At 32.4% G+C, this 27,228-nt stretch overlaps 1 protein-coding gene across 6 annotated transcripts in view; it reads right to left on the minus strand.

Moving 5' to 3' along the window:
- Window positions 1-27,228, minus strand: part of bi (T-box transcription factor bifid) — a 101,622-nt gene that overhangs the window by 31,339 nt on the left and 43,055 nt on the right. For 4 of the 6 annotated variants that reach the window (XM_015328389.2, XM_015328394.2, XM_015328393.2 and 1 more), the window contains one exon: window positions 25,367-25,529. In XM_015328389.2, the coding sequence (XP_015183875.1) occupies window positions 25,367-25,529 (163 nt within the window). The remainder of the gene's footprint in view (window positions 1-25,366; window positions 25,530-27,228) is intronic. The other 2 variants (XM_089179791.1, XM_015328395.2) reach the window with 1 other exon arrangement.

Genomic DNA, 27,228 nt, shown 5'->3' on the forward strand with positions numbered 1-27,228 from the left:
GCTTCCTGAATTCTCCTAGTCTAATAGGAAGAAAAAAATAGAAAATGAAACAGAAGAAATAGAAAGAAAAAGAAAAGAAAAGAAAAGAAAAGGTAGAGACAGCAGGTCGTTGTATACCTGCTTGTTAAGGTCCTGATGCCCAGGACTATTCGTTGAAAGTTTCAACAGTTAAAACAAAGCCTGCTGAGTCGGGGTACAAAGAAAGAGAGAAGGATGGGACACGTTCCTTGTGGTATCTTCAAGAAGGGGTTAGAAAAGGATAGACTATATGACGATGTAGAAAGAAAGAAAGAAAGAAAGAAAGAAAGAAAGAAAAACACACACATAGAAAAAGAGAGAGAGAGATAAGACTGTCCGAAGGTAAGCTCATCTAAATCACAAATCTCAGACTCCATCAGCACACCTCCAACGATAGAGTCCACAGTTAATAACCAGGCTGGTGGTGATCTTAACATAGGTGTGTATGTGTTCGTGCGTGTCTTGATGTACCCTGAAACTCCTCCTGTATCCAATCCTCTCATTCTCCACCTCCAATACACATCGTGAGACTGGACTTTACGTGTTACTTTACTACCACGTTTTAACTTAGCTTCGTCTTCTTCTTATTCTTCCTCTTCCTACGCGAATGTGTTAGCGCGTGAATGTTCATATTGGTGAGAGGGAAAACGGTCGAACTGCTTGCTATCCCTAAGCTTGTGCTGGTTAAACAGACCCCCCGCGACTTGGCGCCAGGGTGCTCCGCCTTCCATGGATCTTCTTTCTCTTTATTTTTTTTGTTTTGTTTTTTACAACATAACACGAGAAATCTTTCTCCTTCGGTTTTTAACCGGAACACTTTCATTGCCCTCTCATACCAAAATCGATATCGTACAACAATAGTTGAATATTTCTCATTAAACACAAAATTTCTCATACTTTTGATTAGCCAGTTAGAATAAAAAAAAAAAAAAAACAGTGGAATAATTAGTTGGATCCTCTTATTTTCTTTCGACACTGATGACGATCAATGTTTAAAAAGCTGCACGGTGCAAAAGATACTCGTTGAAAGAAGACTTTTTATTTGAACGATCTCTCCCTCCCCACCCAACCAACCCATTCCACCTTCGTTCCTGTCTTTGTGGATTCTTGCCAGAAGCGATTTCTCTGATAGTTAGGCACCTTGGTTAGGTGCGACTACCATATTACAGTAGACTATAATAACGATCTTGGTCTCTCAACACGAATTCTCCTTGATTGCTGGCAGCCTATCACATCGTAATATCCATCCCTGTTTAACAACGATCCTGACATTGTATCTTCTCCTATTGCTCTTAACAGACTTGCAAATTCGTTTCTATGTGTATCATCATTATAATAATACACTTCTTTCACAAGTTAATATGATATTTTGTAACGAACAAATTTGTAACCAAATGATACCTCGAGAAATGGAGTCGTATTCACGACATTGACGTTCAAATGGGGGGGGGGGTGGTTAATCCCTACCACTATTGCAATATAATTTCTTCTTTTTTTAAATCAACTTTTCAGTCATAACCGTGATCCGATTTTAATGTCAAATTATTTTCATATACGTTTATGTTGTATTAAAACTGAATGAATTATACCTGGTAAATGTAAGAAACCATAATGCAAAAGGAATTTTGAAGAAGAGATCAATTTTCTTGGTAAATTTGAGGGGAGGATGATTTTCCCACGAACTTACCACCCACAATCTTTGGGGTTGTTCAAGGTCAAGCATACAGGTAACTGCCTCGAAAGACAGCCTTCGTCGTGCCTAACGAGTTGTTATGGAAATATGTCGAAGTATAATGAGTCCATGTAATAGGGATGATGTTGAAAGATATATACCTGCATCTTTTTCTTTTCTTTTCTTTTCTTTTTCTCTCTTTCTACGTAGTATGCGATATATCTTTTTTGGTTTTTTTTTTTAAATTCATTTTACATTCATTTTAAACCAATTGAAAAATATTTGAAACTCTTTGTATACAAAGTAATAATTATTTAAACGAAATTCACTTGAAAATATAATTTTATCAAAATACTTGTTTATTTTTTTTTTATTCAATTTCTATCTTTCTCTCTCTCTTACTAAGATAAATGCTGAAGCGTTGAGTCATTTAATTCCTATCGTAAAATATCTTACTCTTCTCTATTTCTCACACACTCGTGTCTCCTTTCCGCAATTCTTGCGCACCAAAGTGGACCTTTGGCTCTTGCTACTTTTAGCTTTTTAATGCCATTATACACAAAGTAAGAATTCTTTTCTTCCTTTACGACTATTATTACTATACGATACTATCGAATGATATTTCAAAAAATTTCAAGAATTATTTCTTCTCGCCGATTTAGTATAGAAAAGTTATAACGATGCGTGATTTCTTGGTGCAGGAAGGGGACACACACAAAAAAGTGTAATTGATTGAAAAAAAAAAAATGAAAAAAAAAGAAAAATCACTTAAGAACTTTCGACCAATACTTTTAAGTTACAAGCGATCAATTTTTCAACTTTGACCTAACCGATTTCCTTCTGCCGATAAAATGGGATAAAATATCTATCGATGTTTCTTGAAAAATGTTCTATATTCGTACGATTTAAAAGCCGAATTATTTTGACCACGAACAGTGAGTTAGAAAGAGATATAGGATAGAAAGAGGTTTGTATCAGGATAAAACGGTCAAATCGAGAAGGGATCTTCGATATAGAACCCTCTCGATGTATCCTATCGGGGATCAGTGATCCCTAGAGGACACCGTGGTGGACCATAATCCCCAAAAGCCTCCTATAAAGCTTCTGTAAAAGATACCTCCGAGTAATACGATAGAAACGAACAGAAGTATCTAGGGAAGATGCTATACAGACACTTTTATCGTTATCTACCATCGATATTTTCATCCACATATGACAATTTACTTTATATATAAATAATAATATAATTACAATTTTATATACAATATATTATATTATTTATATCTATATATATTATATTAAATATATATAATATTAAATAAATTATTATATATAAAATTATAAGTAATAAAAAATATAAAAATAAATATTATTACTTAAATATAATATTAATAATATAATAATAATATTAATATATATCTAACAAATTTCTATTACATATAAATATTAATAGCAACACTACGTTTAAAAATCTTCTAAATTTGTTAATAACATGTTGAAACTTTTTCTAACAATCATATTATCTCAACGTTTCAACTTAATAAAAGTCTCTGTTTAACTAGTATTAATTTACAACAAAATATATATATTTGGAACAATTGTTAAAATGAATTCATTGACAAAACGTAAAGAATAGAAAAATGAGTGAAGAATAATTTTGTAAAACATTTCCTATATAGTAATTCGAAATGCTAAGAATCTATTCTTCTTCTTTTTGTTCTTCGTGACGAGAAACACCATGCATGGGGTTTAAAAGAGAGCCCATGTTAAAAACTAAAATTGACGGCCGATTTCCCATGAAATTGATGACCATTCCAGTTGGCGCCATGGTTTGCCCCAGGCGTCTATGGATTATGAATGGATTATGGTTGTTTCAAGCAACTTCCAAACAGGTTCACAATTTTTTGATCGTAAACGAAAATATAGAAGATTTGTCTTTTTCTTTTTTTTTTTACAAAATATATTCATTAACAATCATAATAAGTATCCAAATTTTAATGAATAACAATTAATTTTGTATTAACCATTAATTAATAAATAAATTGTTCTTTCCCATGTATTTTTTTGTTTTTTTTTTTATTTTAGTTTAAATTTTACATTCGTTTTTCTTTACGTTTAAAAATTGAAGAAAAAAAAAGAAAGAAAGAGAGAAGGAAAATATAATTTGATACGCGTCAGCAAAAAAGATTTTCGTTTGTAAAATGAAATACAAAAGAGGTCAATTCTTTGATGATAAAACCTATAGGAATTGTGTCCAAAATTATTTCTACGAGAGCTCACGTTATTTTTAACGTATCCGTAGAGAGAGGAGGTTTGGACGTTTGGTAAATTGAAGTGGGAAAAAATAGGCAAAAGTAGAAGGAGGATGAGGAGTAGGAGGTGGCGGAGGAGGAGGAGGAGGAGGAGGAGGAGGAGGAGGAGAGGAAACGAGCGTGCACGGTGAACGTTTCGATCGTGGTTGGTAGCCCCAAGGCACCTTTGCACGTTGGTTGGGTTATATACATAACTAGGAGTCGGAGTTGAACAGGACTCGTTCGATACACGCTCGTGGTGTTTCAACCCCTCTCTCTCTCTCTCTCTCTCTCTCTCTCTCTCTCTCTCTCACATGTCCTGTTCTTTTCTGAATTACTTTTTTGTTAGAAAATTCGTTCACCTGATCATCTACCTCTCTCTCTTTTTTTTTATTATTTTTTTCACTCTCTCTCTCTCTCTCTCTCTCTTTGTGTTAATTCTCTTCGTTTAAAATATTCAGCTAAAGTTTCCTATAACAAGGGATAATTCGTTCAGTGTTGTATCGAAACCGTGTTAAGAGAAATCCCCCCCCCCCCCCTCAAAAAAAAAAAAGAAAAAAATATGCAACAGTGTAACGAAATTCGTAGTATGTATTTAAGATTCATACAAAATTTATTTATTCGTTCTAAATATCAAATTGTTTTTTTTTTTTATGTATAAAAAGATTTCCCACGCGTATCATATTTTTCTTTCTTTTTTTTATTTTCAACTTTTATTTTTTCTAACTACTTTTGCTTATTTTTTTCTTCTTTTTCTTTTTCTTTTTCTTTTTAATAATAGCCAATAATTATAATTTAAAGGATTGAAAGATAAAAATAAAGTAGAAAAAAAATAAAAGGAAAAGTAATTCGTAGCGAGTTTAATGTTTCGTCGTTAATTTTCTTTTAAAAACGGTGGTTAATGCATGTTTGCTGTCAACGGTGTATCGGGAATGATACATAACGTGTTTACTTCATATTTTGTACATATTAACGGTGACAAATATTTATCGTGGTTATTACCGACCCAAAAGTGCAGTGACTTTGTAAAATACCGTTACACGAATATACCACACGTACATACACGTACACAAATTTAATAATCTACGGATTTCTAATATCTCATTTGAGCTTACCGATAAAATGTGCAATTTGCTATATTGCGTGTTTCGTATTTGGAAATATAATATGGTTTTCAGCAAACGTGTTTTTCTTTCTTTTTTTTTCTTTTTTTTTTTTGAATTTTCTCTCCCACATTAATCTCTTCTCTCTCTTTCAATATCCAAATTTTAATACGAATTTTCAACGACAAATAATAAATGTGTAGTTGGCAAAATTTGTGAATCGATAAAATCTGAAAATGAATGACAAGAAATTAAATAAAAAAAAAAAAATAAAAATATGAGAACAAATAGGAGGATGTAAAAGAAAAAAAAAAAATTAAAACAAAAGGATAAAATAATAAAATGATGAATAAAAAAAAAAAAAAAGAGATCTCAGGTGGGAGGTTTAAGTAAGATCATGGCCTAAATCGAAATCACGAATTTCGTTTACTTTGGAGTGCTACTACTATCTAAAGATGGGAAGGGAATAATTCGCGAAAGCTAAATTTCGAAAGTAATTGAGACTTCCTGACGGGCAAGAAGAAAGAAACGAAAAAAAAAAAAAAAAAGAAAGAAAGAAAAAAACGTGCAAATGGTCGTTCTCTCTCGGTGGCTCGCTCGTAAAATTTCAGTGCAGAAACGAACGAGAAAACGACTCGGAGAAAAGGAGGAGATGATAGAAAAAGAGAGAAAGATAGTGACTGGAATGAGTGAGTAAGAGAGTGAGAGAGAAAGAGAGAAAGAAAGAAAGAGAGAGAGAGAGAGATTAATGGGGGAAAATGAGAACGAGCTGCGAGAAACCGCGAGAAGGCGTCGCCGAGGGCGACGATAGAAAAGTGGCCAGGACTCGGTAATTTTGAGGTCGTTGAGAATCGTCTAACGGTTATTACCATCTCTCTCTCTCTCTCTCTCTCTCTTTTTTCTCTGTCTCTTTTTATACCATGATTTTCAGAAGTAACGATTTTGCACGAAGGACGAAACTTTATCCTGTCATCTGGCCATTATCCTTCTTCTCTTCTCTCTCATTCTTTCTCTCACACATTTTCATTGAGTTGGAAAAATTTCTCTGTCTCTTTTTTTTTCTCTTTCATTTTATCTTCTTTTTTTGTTTTGTTTTGTTTTTTTTTTCTATAATATATTCCCTCACATTTATATATTCTAATCTACGAATTAAAATTTAGTAGAGGGTTGAAATAAAAAAAAATCTACTTACACGAATTTCATACTAGTTATACTTCTCTATCCTATAAGATTCAAAAAAGAAAAAGAAACTAGAGAAAAAATGTTTATTTATTTATCTTTTATTCTTGATACTTTTTAAACTCACCATTTTCTTAATAATAAAAATTAGAAAATCGTGTCGCACGCGAAGGACGAGTCAACAACAAATGGTCTTAGTTTCATCTTCCTTTCTAAACAATTTTTCAACGAACCAATCCGATCTCTCTCTCTCTCTCTCTCTCTAGTATTTGCTATCTTTGTCTAGCTAATTATCCCCTCGGTTAGAAGTAGCAAGAAGTAGAAGAAAAAAAGGTCTTTCCCCGACATTAATCTGCAATCGTTTGTTAACCACCAGAAAAAGGACTCCTCCTCGTCCTTTTTCATCTCCGATGCTTCCGTTGACGACCAGTTAGAGATCCTTATCGATCCCTTTCTTCTTTCTATTTCGAATCGAAAAAAAACGCACACACTGACACACCCGTGTGTTTCTAGTTGACTGCTTCGTGGAAAAATTGAAAATTAACCTGAAGAAACAACGTTGAAAAAAAAAGAAAAAAAAATTAACGTTTTCTCTTCGTGCTTTCACGTCGTAAATTACAAAAGAATAGAAGAAACTACGTTTCTATTGTTTAATAAATATTTTACATTGTGATAGGAAATATAAATCTCTGCAATGTTTTTTTTTTTTTTTTATTCTTAACAAACTGAATATCAATAGAACAAATTACAATTAAAAAAAAAAAAAAAAATAAAAAATAAATAAAAACATTCTAATATTAATATAATTTTCTTTAAAAATTACACGACATCTATTATCCCCTCCCCCTCGATATATCAATATAAAAATATAATGAAATTAATTCTAATAAAGAAAATATCGTATATGAGAATGACGAGGTGGACCCGCCGCCATCTTGTTCTTTTGGTCGCGAGAAGGAAAGGTTGTTGTTGTAGTAATGGTAGTGCAGTTGAGTTGCCAACGACGACGACCAACGACGACGACCAACGACGACAACGACGAAATTCGTTAGTTAACGCCGGCGCATTGCGTAACGCAATACCTTTCCACGGGCTCGGTAGAGAACCCGAAGGAAGGATGTAACGTGGCAGAACGGGGAGACTTAAAGGACGTGTCGTGGTTTTCAAGATGTCGCGCCGGCTTAGCTGGGACAAACGCTAAAGAAGAACCCTGGACTTGTCGAGCTCACGCTCCGATGCTAAGCGACGACGTTGAGATTGCTCCTGCTCTTTCTCTTTCTCTTCTCTTTCTTTCCTCACTCCCCATCCCACCCCACCCCACCCTCCTACCACCCCCAACCCTTCTTTCTATTCTCTATATTCCCCTACTACCGCACCTATTCCTTTTCTGTCCTTCTCCTTAACGCCGCCCCGCCGCCACTATCGGCAACGTTTTATAAACTCAAAGCAACTAAACTCTACATTAGGATTTTGTTAAAATATTATAAAAAAATTTTTAATGAGTACGGTAATATGATTCTAATTAAATCCAAATATATTATATTTGAATTTTATAAATGACTCGTAATGACAGAATGATTTTGTGAAAGAATCATTTCTATAGATATATAAATATATATTTGACAAAATATTAAAAAAAAACTAACAGTTTAGGTCGCATAAAACCTTGACTAAAGTAATGTACAAAACTTGATAATATATCGCATATTGTTAAAAAGGTTACTTGATAAGGAGTCATTTAACGATCGTTTTCGGGGCTCGTTAGAAATTTCACGATCACGTTTACCGTTCGTCACTTTGCTAACTATCTGACAAACGTACCAAGGGATAAGATAAGTAATTATGGTGATCGTTAAACAACGTGCTAACTAGTCGATATATTATATGACCGATGTATAAACAAGAATATGAATTATTGCCAAGAATATACATGTTTGCGAGGACATCGCGTTCAAATGCGATGTGTCAACCTCCTCCTTCCCGTGTGTCAACCGATAAAAACAAACTTAACTTATTAACGTTCCTATTATTTTTATTTTCCTTTTTTCTTTCTTTTTACTTTTTAAGAACGTTGTTGGAAAAAAATATAGAAGAAGAAGAAGAAGAAAAAAATCGCGTGACTTGGTTTTACCTTAAACGCAGGAGAAAGATAAGAAGAAGAAGAAGAAGAAGAAGAAAAATAACAAGAAAAATATTAGTAAATTGTAATAATTAGATAATGGTATTGATTAGAAACGAACATGTGTCTCCGATAGATATTTTTTTTCCTTCTTCGAGTTATTTTTTTATCTTGTTTTTCTTTAAATAAGTAATTGTTATTTTTTTTTCTTTTTTTAGAACAGAAATGTGGAAATTTTTTGAAAACGTACGCAAGCCTACACATATATATATATCTAGAATCACACATAGATACGCATACGCATAAGAGTGTAATAGAAGGATAGTAAAACTGTTTGCAAACTCGAATTTGCTTGATTTCAGTTTTCGAAGAGATCCAAAAACGAGCTGGCGAGTTTCAACAAACGCGTGCCTTCCGTTTTCGGTTTAGTTCGGTTCGGTTCTCGTTATGGCGGCGTGTGATGTTTTCGGAGGGTAAATATTAATTAGCGTGGCTTTCGCATAGAGAGAGAAAGAGACACACACGCAGATGAAGAGAGAGAGAGAGAGAAACGTATACACACACTATGTTCATTTCGTTCTCCGACGAAGGCTCTTAAACGCGCACGCAAGCAAAGCGTTCGAGTGAACTTCGAAACGGTGTTAACTTCTAACAAACACATTTTCCTTGCTTTCCTAATGACACCTTCCATCATTTTCACCCTTTTAAACTCTATCATTAAATACTTTTTTAAATAACAACATCGTTCGATCGAATTCTATACAATTTCATTTCGAATGTTAAAATAAATAATGGTTGCATTAGTTGATACAAACCAACAAATAGTAACACATGAGATCGATCGAGAGGTTCAATTTATCAAATTCAACTATATTTATGACCACTTGAAAGGTTTAGGTTTAACCTCGAAGCAAAAATTATCTTAATTTTACAAAAGAAAAATGAAACGACTTTCCGAACCATGTAATATTTTTCGCAAAGAGAAACAAAAAAATATATTACGTGTTAATCGTATCAAATTAACAATCATAATGCACAATATTGACCAATATTGTATGTACTTTATAACAAATAATTAATAATTAACAAGCTTTTATTGGAATTAAATAAATATGTGTTTCCCTTTTTTATTATCTATTAAATATAAATTTAATTATTGACAAAAATGTGATCAAAATATCATTCCAATGAATAATAATTCGTTATCAATATTTTGTTCTGATAATCGTTTGGAGAAATAATATGATTAGATAATTTGCATCAATGTAAAAATATATCTTCTATAAAATTCATCAATGATTTATAACTATCTATGGAATGATTCATCAATGAAATTTATATGCTCTCGCAAAGTAAAATCTATGAATGAGATTTCTCTTCTCATTGATTAACATATTCGCGTATTCATCGTAAATCATTGTCTACATGCGTCGTAGATTTATCCTTTTCAAAAAATTACTGCATAAACAAACTATAAATCATTGATTAATGACACCATAGATTCTTGTTAATTTATAAACTTTTCTTCTTATTAGTGACGAACTACTTTACGGATACACCGTAAACTGTCTTTGTAAAAAAACAATTCACAAATGGTTTAATAAATCATTGATCATGGTCACCATAGATTTGTATATTGAATAGCTACTATTCTATAGTTAGATCGAACGTCATTGATGATCAATTTTATAGAATACATTTTTTCATTTTTCATTTACATCATTCGAATACTTTTTTTTTTGTTATTTCCTTTTACCATTTTTATACGAATAACGTAATTCTTGGTATTTTTTAATCGTCTTGAGAAAAATTTGTTCTCTTTTCGAAAAGGAGAAATATAAAAAAGAAAAGAAGAAGAAGAAGAAGAAGAAGAAGGGCAATCGTGTCTGGTCCAGAACGGCGCCGTCTTCTAACCGCCCTTTCCATTGCCCTACCCAAAACTATCTCAAGAATCCTGTCGTTCTCACTGTGAATTCCCGACGTATCGTGGACTCCTATATTTTTATTCTTATTCTATTTCCTTTCCCTTTTAGTTCTTCTAAGATTATAAAAAAAAAAAAAACAAAAAAAAAAATGAATTATCAATGATTCAAGAAATATCTAATTACTGAAACAACCATACTAATCGAATTAAACGTATTCTTACAATATTTCAAGGAACATTTTTTAATAATAAATAAAAATAAAATCTTTTAAAAAAGAAAAAAAAAAATATATATATATATATATATAAATAAAAACTATATCGAATTAATCGATAGATTATAAAAGAAACGAATCGTCTAACTCGACCACTTATTCTCACTCTTTCTCTCTCTCTCTCTCTCTCTCTCACTCTTTCCTTCATCCCTTCCAATATATATATATATATATATATATATATATCTTTCTCTTTCTCTTTCTCTTTCATTACTCTTCCTTTTCCCTTCAGCCCTCTCTCCGTCTCTCAGGACGTACCGCCCTCTTTCTTCGTATCCCTACCCCTTCACTCACCTCCCTTCTCCTTCCCAATCTTTCTCCACACACGTGTATATCTATACATTCATACACCTACACACACATATATTGGTGTATACTCTCACGTAAGAGCTTACTCTTCATGGTTTATATCTCTCTTTCTCTTTCTATCTCATACGAGCAACGCATTTTGTCGCGAGCACGTAAAAGCTTGGACATTTTGGTGGTTGTAGGGAGAAAGGCGGCCCTTAGGTACATAGTTCAAGATATAATACATATACATACACAACATGTACGTATATTTACATATATATATATATGGACGTGTATATATGGAACACATATAATCCTCCCTCTCAGATCTACTTCTATATATATAACCATATCTTTTTATATACATGCATTATATATATATATTTATATATATATGTAAGCACCTATATACACATATTTTCTCATCCTGGTGGGGCCGACGACCGCCTCTAGAAACGCCCTTCGGTCTGTACTTCCCCAACTCGTATTATGCGACGGTGAAGAGAGAACACTATGAAGATGTCTCTCTCTCTCTCTCTCTCTCTCTCTCTCTCTCTCTCTCTCTCTTTCTCTCTCTATCTTTCTTTCTGTTTCGTTATATATCATTTACATATATTCATATGTACAAGGATCCATTTAATATGTTTGTATACATTTTGTTATAATTTCATTTGAATTTAATTTAATTTAATTTAATCGACAGAAATTGAATATTTATTAGTTTATCTTTTTTTTTTTTTTATTAAATTAAATATATATATATCTGGTACTTTTTTATATAATATAGATTTATATACTTTTCTAAATAGGTGTGTGTGTATTATATATAAAAGTTTTATCAAGCAAATTTGTCTTTTTTATTTTTTAAATGTCCACATTTAAATATGAGTTTTTTTCTTTGTTGATAAAAGAGCTCATATAAATAAATATATATATATATATATATATATATATATATATATATATATATATATATATGTATGCGTTCATCTGATGTGTGCTGTATGTAGGACAAAGTTTTAAGAAGAATTTCCTATCTCTTTCTTTTACTATTTTCCATTCTTATTATTCTTTCTTAGTTATTCGCTCGAAAGTAATAATTAGTCTTCTGTGCTAGTCCTTAATCACTCCTCTTCCTTAATTACTTCTTCTTATCTCTTATTCATTGTCAGAACAGACACCAGAGGAAAAAAAATATAAAGAGAGAAAGAAAGAGAGAGAGAGAGAGAGAGAGAGAGAGAGAGAGAGAGAGAGAGAAAGTAAGAAAGAAGAAAGTAGACAAATTTTCAAGATGCATCTTCCAATTCGTTCAACTTTGACCTAATTATTTTCATTTATAAAAAAAAGTACATTAAAAAAAAAAAAAAAAAAAAAAAAAAAACAGATTCACCCCTCCCTATTCGCTCAATATATTTTGCAAATAATTTTATTTCTACATAATAACTTTTAGAATATATTTATAATATAATAAATGAAAATGATTTTTGATTGTTTTTTTTGTTTTCATGCACACATAAACCATTGTCTTTCCTCTACTGAAATATGCATACGCTCGAGGCTTTTACATATATAAATATATGAAGTATATAGATGCATACGTTTCGGTAAACTCTCTCTCTCTCTCCCTCTCTTTAAATACACACACATATATATAATTGAACCTGGTCTATGAGCGAGTAAAGCACGCACACACGTGGCTCGTATAAATTTCGAATTTGTGCGTTTGCGTGTCAGGACGACGTGTACTTTTTATGCCACACATCACAGCTATTTTTCTATGGCATTTTTTTTTTTTTTTTTTTTTTGTATAAATGAAAAATAACGTTGCTACGTTACTAATACTGGCTTTTACTGGAGTTTTCGGATAAACCAACTAAATGGGATTTGTGGGTTGTTGTTGTATTTTTTTTTCTTTTTATTTTTATTATTTTTTGTTTTTATTTTTGTTTTTTTTTTTTCTATTCTAATTTACCACGAAGACTAAACCAAGTGAGAGGGAGTGAGAGAGAGAGAGAAAGATAGAAATAGAGACAACGCGAATTGGCGGAAAATTTGTAAAAATTTCACTTTACTGCTCGAATTCCTCGGTGAATTTCATTTCACGTTGGCCGCCGCCGCCGACGCCACCCGACGCCGTCGGCTAAAAAAAAAACGGCGAACTATATAACGCGACGGCGGAAAATTGTTTCGCGGCTCTCCTCTCTCTCTCTCTCTCTCTCTCTCTCTTTTAAATCGCCTTGCGGAAAATTGACTTGCCGAATGATTTCGTTTATATTTACTACACTTTTTTTTCCTTTTTTTTTTCGTTATTCTCCCCCTATATATATATATATATCTACTATCCTACTATCCATATCCATCGTCGTACTAATTTTTTTCCAACAGATTTCTCAAAATTATCATCAGTTTTGTTCTTTTTTTTTTTTTTTTTTTTGATTCTATGGTTCTAATTTATGGGTTTTTTTTTCTTGCACCCTCCCTCTCGTTTAACTCTTTGTGGCACAGAATTTCAGATAATAAAATAGTCCTATGTTGCATACCAAATTTGATTACGTTTTAAATGAAACAAAATTGGTATATATTTTTTATTAATAAATATATATATATAAATAACATAATGTGTCAAAACATAAAAACAAAAAATTAATAACCAATTGCTTTGCATAAATAAGATGAAATAGAAACTTATGAGCATGTGTAACTATTGCAATAATATTTCGAGATAGGATTAAAAATGTTCCACCGTGCATTACGATGTAACAAAAAGGTGGGAGATACTTTTAATCCCATCGTACCTCAAAGAGTTAAATTCGTAAAATAATTGTATAAAAATTACACGTCACAATTTTACTTCAAATGTCAATTTCTATTTGACATTATATATCATCGTTTAATAAACGATTGAACTGAAGATAGGATAATCTTTTCATTTTTTTTCTTATCTTCAATTTCTTTATCCTTCCTTTCCTCTTTGGAATATATACAAGAAAGTAATAAAAAAAAATGTAAAATAAAAAGATAAGATAAAAAGAGGAGAGAGAAAGAGTAAATACAGGAAGAAGAAGAAGAAGAAGAAGAAAAAGTTGAGACTAAGATTTCTTAAAGGAATATCTTTATCCCTTTTTTGCATCTTATTTCATAATATCAATGACTTGGAAGATACTCTCCTTTCTCTCTCTCTCTCTCTCAATGGTCAAAGACTTTTCTTTAAGGGCGCCTAACAAATTATTACGATTTATGATTTTCTTTGGAGAAAACGAAAATAAAACAAAGAATATCTTAGCCACTTAAGGCCGACGGTAAGATTATACTTATTATAGGGGGTGAGAAAGAATCGACACCTTTAAAAAAAAAAAATTAACTCTCAACTTCGAATAGAAAAGTAGCACCTTCGGATTCCGTTCAAATTCGTTTCATACTACTATGCACTTTTTACTATCCATTTCAGTGGTTTTTGAAAAACGGTTAAATGTAACATTGACTACATAACAAAAGTTGACAGAAGACTAACTGAATTCTCATCTATACAGTGATATCGAAAATCCGTTTGTTTCAGTGACTTATAGTAGGTAAATACGAAAAATAGATTCTACATAGTTGCATCGAAAGTTACTTATGATTCTCGACCTAATATTATTCTCATTGCAATAAAAACAATTTGAATAACTACGAATAATATTTTAATACACATTTTTTGTTCACATATTTCAATTGACAGAGTTTATAAAATAAATGTAAAAAAAAAAAAAAAAAACCAATTGGGGTAAAGAAAAATAACCAATGGTTGATCGAATGGGCGAGACAAACAGACGCGTAAATGGCGACAAGATTTTCGTAGTAGCACCGATTTGTTCGGAGGGAGAGTTGTAAAGAAAAAAAAAAAGGAAAAAAAAAAAGGAAAAAAAAAAACAAGAGAAGAGAAAAAAACGAACGAAGAAAAGAGAAGAGAAGAGTGGTTAAGAGGGGTGGAAGTACCAACGTACATGGAGTTGAGACGACACTCGGGGAAGGCTTACTATTGGTCCGTTTCAATTCTCCGAAAGATAGATCGTCGTTGGGGATCGTCTTACGGGTTGTTCGATTCTATTAAACCTAGCTACCACTAGTACTACATCTGTCTCTTTCTGTCTATCCATCTTCTTTCTACCTCTCTCTCTCTTTCTCTCTTTACTTTACAACCCCTAAAGAGCTTAGCTCAGAAATCCATCGTTGACCCCAACGATACTACTCACTCACTCTCTCTCTCTCTCTCTCTCTTTCTCTCACACGTATGTTCTGTTTCTTTCTTCTTAAATCAATCTACCCCTCACTTTCCCACCCCTTTTTTCATCCTATCCTTTTCTAAAAGACGCCATCTTTGCCCGTTCGATTACGATTCGTTCAAAAAGGTTAACAATATGTTTCCACTCGTACAATATGAACTCTGTTAAAATGTTTCTTCGAAAAAGAAATACTTTTATTTAATATAAATTTAATTATTTATATTCATTTATATTCCGATATATTGCTTGGAATAATAATTTTTTCTTTTTTTCTCTTTTTTTCTTTTTTCCCCTCTGTCTAATGGAGTATTTATTCGTCGTATAGGTGTATTTTGAGTAGGAAGAGACATTTGATATCGATGTCATTCTTTCAGTCGGAAATGCATCGATCCATTTTTATTTTCTACATCACGTAGAAGTAACTATGTGATATTTTATTTCTAGCTTTCTATTATTAGAAAAAGAGAGAGAGAAAGAGAATTTTAGATATATACAGACTATGTACTATTTTTAGTTATACTTTTTTTTTCTTTTCATTTCGTTAAATTTTAAATAAAAAGAAAATTGACAATAAATATTACAATGATAGTAATAAATTATTATTTTTATAAATTTCAATTTAATTAGATCTGTTTAATCAATTTATTATAAAAAAAATTGAATAATTGATTCCCATATAGAATTTATATTTAATTCTTTAGGATATTTCCTTACACTAAATCCATACAAAACTAAAACTTAAAGTAAAATGTAATAAATTATTATTTATCTATCTTTATATACGTTAACAGAAAAGTAGATACTCTATTTCAAAGCATAGAACACTTTACGAGCACGCAACACGCTATTTTCAAATAATCGAGCATCGAGTAGTCCCCATTATTTCACATAGTATTAACTTTCTTTCACATTTACGCCAAATGTTCCAAATAATAGTGGATAAGAAACTACATACATGTATATTATATACTTAAGTATATATCTAAAGACCTATATACATGTTTTCTTATAGTATTCAATTAAACTGATATACATATAATATCAGAATAGTTTATTATAACAATTGAATTAATAATGATAATAATAATAATAAATGTATTGGTCTGTGATTGTAACAAAATGTCTTGATATATTATTTATTAGAAAACTTGTCACAGATAAGAAAATAATCGACCTTGGTATTGGTTTGAACTTAACTCGATGGTTAGTTGTACCTTTCATGTTACTACTAGCCTTTCTATCCCTTCGGAATAATACCGACCTTATGGATGATACATACATGTTCAAACTTACAGCTGTCAGTCTGACGCTTGGTTAAACCCAAGTTAACATTTCATTCTTCCGTCCGTCTAACGGACGAAACTTCGACGTGCATAAACTTGGAGAATAGGTGAAATAGGAAGGAAAGAAAGAAAAAAAGAGAAAGAAAAAGAAAAGATAGAAAGTTCAAAAGTGTACCACAAACTCGCAAAAAAAAAAAAATACAAAAATATTCTTATGATCACAAATCGTAGTAGTTTTGTTTATTACAAATCAACGAACTCGTTATTCTTTTTAATTATTTCATTAATTAACATTACCGTATATATGTCAGTAATTTTATATAATTTAATAATATTATATATATACATAGTGTATAGTAAAAATAATTTTTTAATTTATTATAAAAATTTATGACGTTAATAAATATATAAATATATAAAGTGTATAATTAATTGTGTACAATATAAAATTTTCTATAGTGTAATAATATTATATATAGTGTATGATAAAGAAAAGTTTCTAATTTATTATAAAAATTTATTTGACGTTAACAGATTAATCTACAACATCGGGTGCACGTATCATAGGAAGTAGATTACGCGGAAATCGTAAGATTTGAAAATTGGTTCGCACATGTTAAGTCTTTTCATTTTTAAACATACTACGGCTTGCCGTCTGTCGTAACTTTAACAATCTTTCTATCTTTCTCTCTATCTCCATTTCCTTAACTTTAGTGAAGTAGCTTTAACTCGACAACAATATGTAATATATCTATCGTATGTACACGTTATACTGCGTTTAATGTGTATTACATTACTCGACAATAAGGAGGACAACCTAATAAATTATGCATTCCTTTGCTAAGGAACGATGCACCCTATGTACCCAATATACTAACAAATAAAAAAGGTATACTTTTATTCAAAAACAAATGTCGATAGATATTAATCAGGTATCTTTAAAAAACATCCAAAATTCAAATTACAACTCAGAAAATATTCATCAGGTATCTGTAGAAAATTCAAAATTATTATAAAATAATGCATCACGATAATTAACCCTTTTCGGACGCGTGGCCACTCTCAGCCACCACACAAGAAACCATGCTAATTTTATATATATTACTTTTTTACATTATACATTGTGTATATATAAAATATATATATAAAAATTAATTTCGACCGCTACGACACCCATGTCCAAATTAAATACGTCCGAAAAGGGGGCTTAATAATCTAAATTACTTGTAAAAAATTGTATAAAACGTATTTACAAATTTTCCCTCACAAATTTTGACTATAAAAAATAAAATAAAATAGAAGGAAGAAAAAAGATCGGAGGACGGGGCAGGGGCAGGGACAGGGGCAGGGGCAGGGGCAGGGGCAGGGCAAGAAGCAACAACAAGCCACCCTAACGCAATAATTACGATGTTAGTCAGAATCGGGCAGCATCGGGCTGGTCTTTCGTTTACGTCGTCGCCACGTTATGTCATTATCCCATTTATTATAACGATCGGGAGCATCGCGGACCGGATTCCACGCCTGTTTCTCGCTCAACGGACGCAAATTGCCCGGCACTGAATCGGTCGGCACTCGTCGGACCCCACACAAACATGCACACAAATACAAATATATCTACGTGAATGTGAACGAAAGATGCATCGGGTTCTTCGGATGATGTCTTGATATGGAATGCATGTTCCTTAATCGCCCTTTAATCCATACTTTTCTATTTTTTCCCTTTCCTTTCCCTTTCCCTTTCCCTTTCTCTCTCTTTCTTTCTATTTCACCCTTATTCCTCGTTTTTTCCCTTTCTTTTTAATGATTATCTTTTTCTTTCATTCTACCCCTTTCGCATTGATTATCTCTCTCTCTTTCTCTTACTCTCTTTCGATCATTCACTTTCTCTCTCTCTCTCTCTCTCAACTGACAACCACGAGGAACCTTTTTTATTTGTTTGTTTGTTTGTTTTTGTTTTTTATTTTTTCTATTTTTTTTTTCTTTTTCCTTGACAATTTCGTTATGAGAAAAAGAAGGACGGTTATATATATGTAGATACACACGCGTGCGTTTCTTCTCCATTCATTCTCTCTCTTTCTCTCTCTCTCTCTCTCTCTCTCTCTTTTTTCCTTTTCAGTTCCAAGCTTCGAATTCGTACGATCGTTAAAGCAACCAAGAACGGAACTGAACTCCCGAGGGAAATTTGCCAGAGTGCGTGCGAAACGCAGCAGCAGTTGAAAACGACGAGAAACTTTTGCTACGAGCGAGATACGCTAATGTTCAGAGAAAAGCAATGAGAAAGAGTGAGAAAAAGAGATTGGCAGAGAGTGTGTGTGAGAGAGAGAGAGAGAGAACGTTTGCAGAAATCGAGCCCTTTTTCTCACGAGAAGAAGAGTAAAAAGAAAAAAGAAAAAAAAAAAGAAGGAAAAGGGTCCGAGGATTGCAGCGAATTTGAAAGATTTTGACGTTAATGACGGTAATGATGACAATGATGATGATTATGACAAGTACCATCTCCAATTGGTTATTTTCAAAAATGTCTTCCGGTTTGCTTTTCAAAAAGAAACAAAATGACGACGTGACGTTCTAACGTTCTTTGAAATTTCTCTATTCGTTAATTATGATTATACAGTGTGTAAAATGATTAAAAAATTACAATTTAACAAAGACAAATTTTATCATATACAAATATCTTCTTATATATAAAAGACAAATTTTGTTATAAAAGTTATTAAATAATTTACGCGTTACAATTAGGAGATCAATTTTATCTATAAAAAAAAAACTTGACATACAATATACAAATTATGAATATAATTTATGTAAAAAAAAGAAACATTAAATAAAAAATGAAAATAAATGAAGATGGGGGGAGGAGGTGGAGGAGGAGATTGTACGTCTTTGTGAACTCGTTTCAAAAAAAAAAAAAAATGTACAATTTCAAGGTGTATTTAAAGTGTGAAATTTGCACGTGAAACACACACTTATTGCGACAAAGAGGAGAAGAAATAAAAAAAGAAAAAAAAAGAAAAAGAAGAAGAGAAAATAAGAATAAAAGAAAGAGAGAAAGAGAAAGAGAAAGATTGTGTTTTCTTGGACGAGATGGACAGCAAAATGGCCCCCAACGACTTGAAGCTCACACTTACTCACGCACGTTCGTAGAACGCACGATGTCTCGAGGAGGAGCACGCGATTCTGTAATGAGAGCGTGCGTGTGCACCCTCTGCATCACCCTCTCCCTCCTTCCTCACTCTTACCCCCGCCGCCATTCTTTCTTCTTCTTCTTCTTCTTCTTTTCCTTCTTTCTTTTCTTTAGATCGACTGACTACGTGCACGCAAGCAAAACACGTTGACGACGATGTTGAGATGTTGAGAGAAGTGAGAGAGTGCATTCATTTTTAATATGTGTCATTTTGTTATTTTATTCTTATTCTTATTTTTATTTCTTTTTTCAAAACAACTTTTTTACATTTGAGAATGATTTATTCCAAGACATTTATATATCCATCAGGGTCAAACCATAAGTGTAATAAACTTTCTACAAAGAATAATCTTCTATTTAATAATTGAATAATTAACTGATTAAATATTATTACAAATAAAAAAGAAGATAAATATCTCTTAATTACTGTCATCGTGGAATTTACATTCGTCAGGTTTATATAAAAAATTAAAAAATAAACCTTCTCCATCCTTCGTCCTATTTTTCTGATTATTATTATTATTATTATTATTTAGTTAAATATAGACATTTATAAATTCGATATTATAATGAGAAATATTTAAATAAAAAATTAAATAAAATAAAAATATATATATATATATAAAATTGCTTATACAGAGAGTCGTTATTCAAATTTACTGCACGATCGGAAAACAGCACTCCTGTACAATGTGTGTATCTACTTATGTAATATAGTTGAGTATTAAGCTGCGAATAGCACACTAGAGAGATAAAGAGAGAAAGAGAAAAAGAAAGAGAAAAAGAAAGAGAAAGAGGAGGGAGGAAAAAAAATAAAAGATAAAAAGAGTTTGTAAATATTTGCACTATCGTAGATTTCACCACGCTGTTTGGTCTTACCATAAGAAATCGTAGTAAATATTGTAATAAGCAGCGTTTGATAATTCGCCTTCTTCCAATCGTCATATATACATACATACATATATATACAGAAAAAATATATATATTTATATTTATGTATGTAGTTCACCAAAAGCATATCTTTTTTTTTTTTCGTAACAATCGTTAAAAAGTTGTGTTAACAAGTTGCGTAAAACGGGTATCCCATTCACTCTCGTTTAATATTTCGCGTGCAAGGTCTATTGTATAAATAATATTATTTAGATATTAATTAATAATAGATATATTAATATTGTTAATATTAATTAATAAATAATATATTTTTTTTCTATCTCTAAAATTTTCAAATTTTCATTTACCTTTTCACGCTGAAGAGGTAAAACAATCCATGAAAAGGTTGAAGCCAAAATATGGTATAGAAAAAAAATTAAAAAATTAAAATACAGTAAAAATCGATTGGATGTATATATCGCAAATGAATTATTATTATTATTATTATTATTATTTTACATTACTGGCGTTGTAGATTTGTCTGGTGAAAAAGGGGAAAAAAGGGATCAATTGTATAAAAATTACATAGATAAAATTAAAATTTACAAATCGTCAATTAATTTCTATCGAGAGATTTTTCAATCAATTTGACGAGCTTGTTAAAGAAAGAAAAGAAAAGAAAAGAGAAAGAGAAAGAGAAAGAAAAAGAATAGAAAAAGAAAAAGAAAAGAAAAGAAAGGAAAGGAAAGAAATGGAATAAAGAAAGAGAGTAAGATAAAAGACAAGTTCTTCTCGTTTGATGTCGAAGAAGAGAGAAAGGTCGCGCATAATTCCTGTATTTCCAGTATTTCAGGTATTCGAGCCGATGTCAATCGACTACAACAACAACGACAACGACACTAACATCGACAACAACAACGAAGACGACGAAGATGATGACGACGACGACGACGTCTTACAGCGAAGTGATCAGCACGAAATTCGATTCGAACTACTTCATTAATCGTCGATCTTAACGATGAGAAAGAAAAAGTGACGAACCGACCGAAATTTATAACTGTAATTGAGTATAGAAAAAAAAATTTTTTTTTAAATTTATAAATAAATGAATTACACCAATCATTACAAACTGTTAATGGTAAAAAAAAAGAAATAACGAGACGAAAACAGAAAAGACAAAATCATTACAAAAATAAAAAAAGAATTGTTAAAACGATGTTAACAAATATTTGCTTCTAGTTATTATTTAAATAATAATAATAATAATAATAAACATAATTTTAATAATAAGATAAAGATAGAGATGAAGAAGAAATGCGCAGCCAATAGGGGCTCCCACGCTAATATAAAAACCGATTGACGCTTTTAAACGGAAGCGCAATAGGATCCCTTTTTTCAGATTGGTGGTAGTAGTAGTAGTAGTAGTAGTAGTAGTAGTAGTCCCTTCTTTTGGTGTCGCTTAACCATCATCCTATATATATATAAGCCTAAGTTTTCTCTTATTATTTACGTAGTCCCTAAACTCAATCCTCCTAGTCGACTGTGTTTGCACGGAATGCACTCATTTTTATTTGCTGTCCCTTCAATTTTCCCCGAGAGAGCAAGCAAGCAAGCAAGCTCACTTCTTTTTTCCTTGTCGGGTCAACAAACGATGACTGATCGGGATTAGGAAGAATCTTCTAGACCGATTCCTACTGTGTTTGTCTCTAATTTCCCTACTCGACCTATACAAAGTTGTTTCTCTTGTTGAAGAAATGGTCTTCTTTTAAATGAAAACTTAACAGCCCTATGTCAAACATTTTGGCGCCAGTAGTAGTAGTAGTAGCAAACTTTCCTTTCTTAATTGAAATATTATTTTCTTTGTCTTTTCTTTCAGTAAATAAAGTAAAAAAAAAAAAAGTCAAATACAAAAAAGATCTCAAAAAGATGAATTGATATTATTTCAAATCGTAGTTGTAAAAACTTGACAATTATTCTTGTCCTTTATGGTAATTGATCATATGTTCACTTAAACAGGATGACCAAATCTATTTCTTATATTATACTAATTTTTTTCGAAATAGATTTTAATCCCAAGGATTGTAAAAAGCTTAGAAGAAAATTTCAATCTCTCTTTCTCATTCTATCTTTATTCGATAAATCGTTTATTCTCGCCGTCAAGAAAAAAACGCCCATTTACGTCACGTTCTCAGCATCTAACGGAGCAAGGTAGCTTGAAAAGGGCTTCTATGGCAAAGACATTAGCTCACTTTATTCATACGAGTAGCTGGCGCACGCTCTTGAAAGACTTTCGGTCGGCTTGTAAGCAGTAGGAAAAAGAAAAGAAAAGAGGAAGAAAAAAAGGAGAAAAAAAAATACAGAAAGGAAGAGTGAGAGAGAAAAACATAAGAATAAAAATAAGAGAGAGAGAGAGAGAGAGAGAGAAAAGAATAAGGAGAATTTCTAAAGGGCATACTATGGGTCTTATTTCTCTCGAACACTTTAAATCTCCCAAGAATCTGGAAAAGAAGGGTTTAAATCTCTACCTTTCTATTTTATATGAAAAGCAATGAACACTGGAAGGAGAAAAAGAGAGAGAGGCGCGGGAGTAGGGAATATTTTGTCTATTAGCTTGGTAAAAAAAAGGGTTCGGCGATTTTTCGAGGAGCATTTTCTGGGTTCGTGAACAAACTGGATCCAATCTCAATCTTCGTCCATCTTCCCTCTCTCTTTCTCTCTGATCTTTTGGTGGATGCTAGTAAACGTAGAAGAAGCTGGGCTTTAGCTCTTGGCAGGATGTAGGTGAAGCGTGTATAACTCTACTACAATTCTTTCTATCTCACTCTACATGTTCCCTTTTTCTATACCACGCGAAGAAACTAGAGAAGAAGAAGAAGATGAAGAAGAAGAAGAAGAAGAAGAAGACGACGAAGAACTGGAGGAGGAGGAGGAGGAGGAAGAAAAAAAGAGGGAGAGTGGTCCCCTTTAATAAAGGTCGGGCCTGCTGGTCGCACACACCACGAAGAAGAGCAAACGACAAGGCAAGCAGGCAAGCAAGCAAGCAGGCAGGCAGGCAGGCAGGCAACCAAGCAAGCCAACCATTGACATATCCAGCCTGGACCCTGGCTAAGGAGGACTAGATTTCACGAGCCAGCGATGCAGGATCCTTCAAAGGGTGCCGACTCAACAACCGCAAAAAGGAGAAAGGTTCACAAGTAGAAAGAGACTGGTTAGATGAACAGAGATAGACCAAATACATGATCTTTAATCAGAGCAAATAGAAAGAGGAGCTGCTGCTGCTTCTGCTGTTGCTGAGTTTTATCGCGATGTAAAAAGAATACAACGAAACTTTTGTACGATGATTTTTCTGAATGAAACGAAAGGATTTACGATAGTATTTTCATTTTTAATTTTTTGTTTCAATAAAATGAACTTACGCGATGATTTAATATTTAATAAAAAAAGAAGATGATACTCAAAGAGATAAAAGAGCAATTATATAAAAAAAAGTAGGGGTTGATAAAGAGACAAGATGAAGTTAAAGGACGAAGTTATTCGGATTCTTTTGACTGGACTCCGAGTCAAAGAGGAAAAATGTCAGACAAAGAATGATCAACAATAAAGAAAAGGTTAAATAATGAAAAAGAGTAAAAAAAAGTGGACAGCTGTATTTAACAAAAATTTCTAACGAATGTCTGTTAAAAAGTGGAGTGGTGGGAGAAGGAACGTAGAAGAAAGAAAGATAGAAAAGGAAGTTCTTCTAAAAGTAAGAGAAAAAAGGGGGGAAAAAAGGGAAAATAAAGGGAAGAAAAGGAAAGGAGGGAGGGAACTACTTGACAGCAAAATCCGTCGCGATAACTTAATCCCAGGATTACTCTCCTCTGCGGTTGGAATCCTTGCGGAAATCCGATCGTAGCCGCTTGGCGTTCCTGACGTAACCTCTTTCATTCTCTCTCATTCTCTCTCATTCTTTCCTTCACTTTCATCGTAGTTTTCTCTCTCTCTCTCTCTCTCTCTCCTGCTCTCTCATTCTTTCCCTTTCGAAAAAGATAGGAAAGAAAACGGGACGAGCAACGTTGCTCGGTTTCCGGTTACTCGAGGCGCCTCTTCTCCTTAGGGCCGGTTTCCTACTCATTCCCGTAGCACGCCACCGGACCGGACCCGACCGGACGCTCACGGATGGACGGACGGACGGATGGACGATCGATAGATCGATCGATCGATCCATCCTTTCGATTAATTCCGATTCGTGCTCGATTCATCTGGCCCCGTTGCCTTTCTTTCCTCTTACCTTAATCGTCATCCTACCGTACCGTACCGTATCGTATCGTATCGTATCGTATCGTATCGTACTGTACCGTACCGCGCCGCGCCGCGTTAGTGTTCCGGTCTTATCTCGATCTCGAGAAAAGGGAAGATTTCCAACTCGAGCTTGTAAGCTTGATCAGGAGCGACGTTCGCTGACTTTGTTGTTGACTTTGCTTATGTATATCGCATTATTTTTTTTATTCTTTTGATTTTTTTACAAACAACCACGGTGTTTAACGCTTGATTGTCCTTTTACGTTCGGATCATCGATGATTCTTTTGATCTATTATAAGATTGATCTTTTTTCATTTTCTACTTTAACGGTCAAGGTAGCGCCAGTAATTTTTGTTGAAAAATTCTTTTTAAATTATTTAAGTATTATAATAATAATTATTATAATAATATTAATAATAACTAAGCATTAGTATTATCCCGCATAATTTGAATTTTGGTTTTATCATTTGCGAGTGGAAAGAAAGCAAAATTTACGAAGGAAAATAAAAAGGCTATTAATCAGGATCGATAAATTAGCCAATACTTTGCTAGTAAGTAAATAAGTAAGTAAGTAAGTAAGTAGGTAAGTAAGTAATTATTTTGTTGGCGTTACGTACAGTACTTACAAAGCCGTGCTTGTCGCTGATGTTGTTCGTGAGCTTGAGTTTGTGGAAGCTCACGACTTTCTGCATCCATTGTTCGCCGCTGCTAGGTGAATCCGGATGAATGTACATTCTCTTCGGCATTTCTGGATCAGCTTTACCAGCAACCATCCACCTGCTGCTCCATCGATAACGATTAAGAGCCAAAACAATAAAAATTGTTAATAAAATCAAATTTGATTTTTGTTCAACTCTTTCGCGAGATATTTGCAATAATTTTGGAATATGATCCAGTGAATCTCTAAAGATCTCGCAAAAGATCTTAATTATTTGATATTTAATTAACACCTTCTCGATAACATGGACATTATGAAAAATTAAATGTTTATTATTATTATTATAGTATATTAGTATATATTATATACAAAAATTAGTAATAATGTCCTTTTAGTTTATCGATATGGTGTTAATAAATTATAATTAATTAATTATCTTAAATCGAAAGACAGACCACGACTTAGCGAAAAGATTTGTCATTATCATTATTGTTATTAGAATATTTTTACTATAAAAAGATTGAATTTAAAAGATATTTGTAATAATAATTTAATATCTATGAAGTAACATTAAAGTAAAACAAAATAAGAACTAGATCCGATTAAAAAAAGAAAATCCTGAGAGGATGTGTAAACTGACCATGAGTACTTTCCAAAGTCTCATCATCATCATCATCCTCCTCATTCACATCATTCACAGGTGGGTCAAAACCGAAAAACGTGAAAGAAGAAAAACAACAAAAATAAATAGAACACAAAATGGAAATAAACAAAATTGAAAAAAAAAAGAAATAGACGAAGAATAAGAATAAGATTAAGACTAAGAATAATAAGAAGAAGAGAACTCGTTCGACAAGTTCCAAAGTGGCCTGCGGTCGGCGGCGTGATGTAATCGTTCATTGTGGTCTGCCTTTCGATTGCCCGCCCGTGTAAGAGAGACGCCTCGCGAGAACTTTTCTTTTACAAAAGAACAAGGAGAAGGAGAAAAAGAAGAAGGAGGTGGACCTGAAGAAGATGGAGGTGGTGATGGCGAAGGTGGAGGAGAGTAAAGAGGAATAAGGACGCACGCGCGCGCGCGCACGCGCGAGACACCTCCAATAAAAAAGATGAGAATCCAAAGTGATCCTTCTTACTACTACTACTACTACTACTACTACTACTACTACTACTACTACTACTGTTACTACTACCATTACACTACTAATACTACTAGGAGGACTACTATCAACCCTACTGTACATTTTACTATGAATCAAACGCGTTATTGACACTAAATCATATTATAATGAACGTTTATTGTTATACTCCTATATGTCTCTTTATTATTACTTGATCGCTTAATAATAATAATAATAATAATGATTACGATTTAAAAGAAATATCCCTTCAAAAATAAATAATAATAACATCGATTATATTTTATGGTAAAAATTTGAAAAAATTCAAACAAATTTTACTGTACGAAATATATATATATTTTGTATTAATAACTTGATCCCCCTTAATAATAATAATAATTACGATTTAAAAAGGGAATAATTCAAAAACAAAAACATTCTTGGTAAGATTAAAATAATGAAAAGGAATCTTGATGTCCGAAATATCGATATTGAAAATTAAATAGGAAAGAAACCAAACAAAAAATAAGATTCGATCAAATTTGTAGATACATATTTGTAATTTTGGTCTTTATAGGGAAAAGAGGGGGAGGGTAAAAAAGGGTGAAGTAAAGGGGGAAAGGATACGGAAACAATTTTGGGCTAAGATTACCTTCCTTCGTACTCCCTCCTCCAAACTGTTCGTTCTCGAAGTTATCGCGAG

Source organism: Polistes dominula, unplaced genomic scaffold (genome assembly GCF_049000335.1).
Source record: "Polistes dominula isolate Pdom_NZ unplaced genomic scaffold, Pdom_raw_medaka contig_27, whole genome shotgun sequence".
NCBI classification, from domain to species: domain Eukaryota; kingdom Metazoa; phylum Arthropoda; class Insecta; order Hymenoptera; family Vespidae; genus Polistes; species Polistes dominula.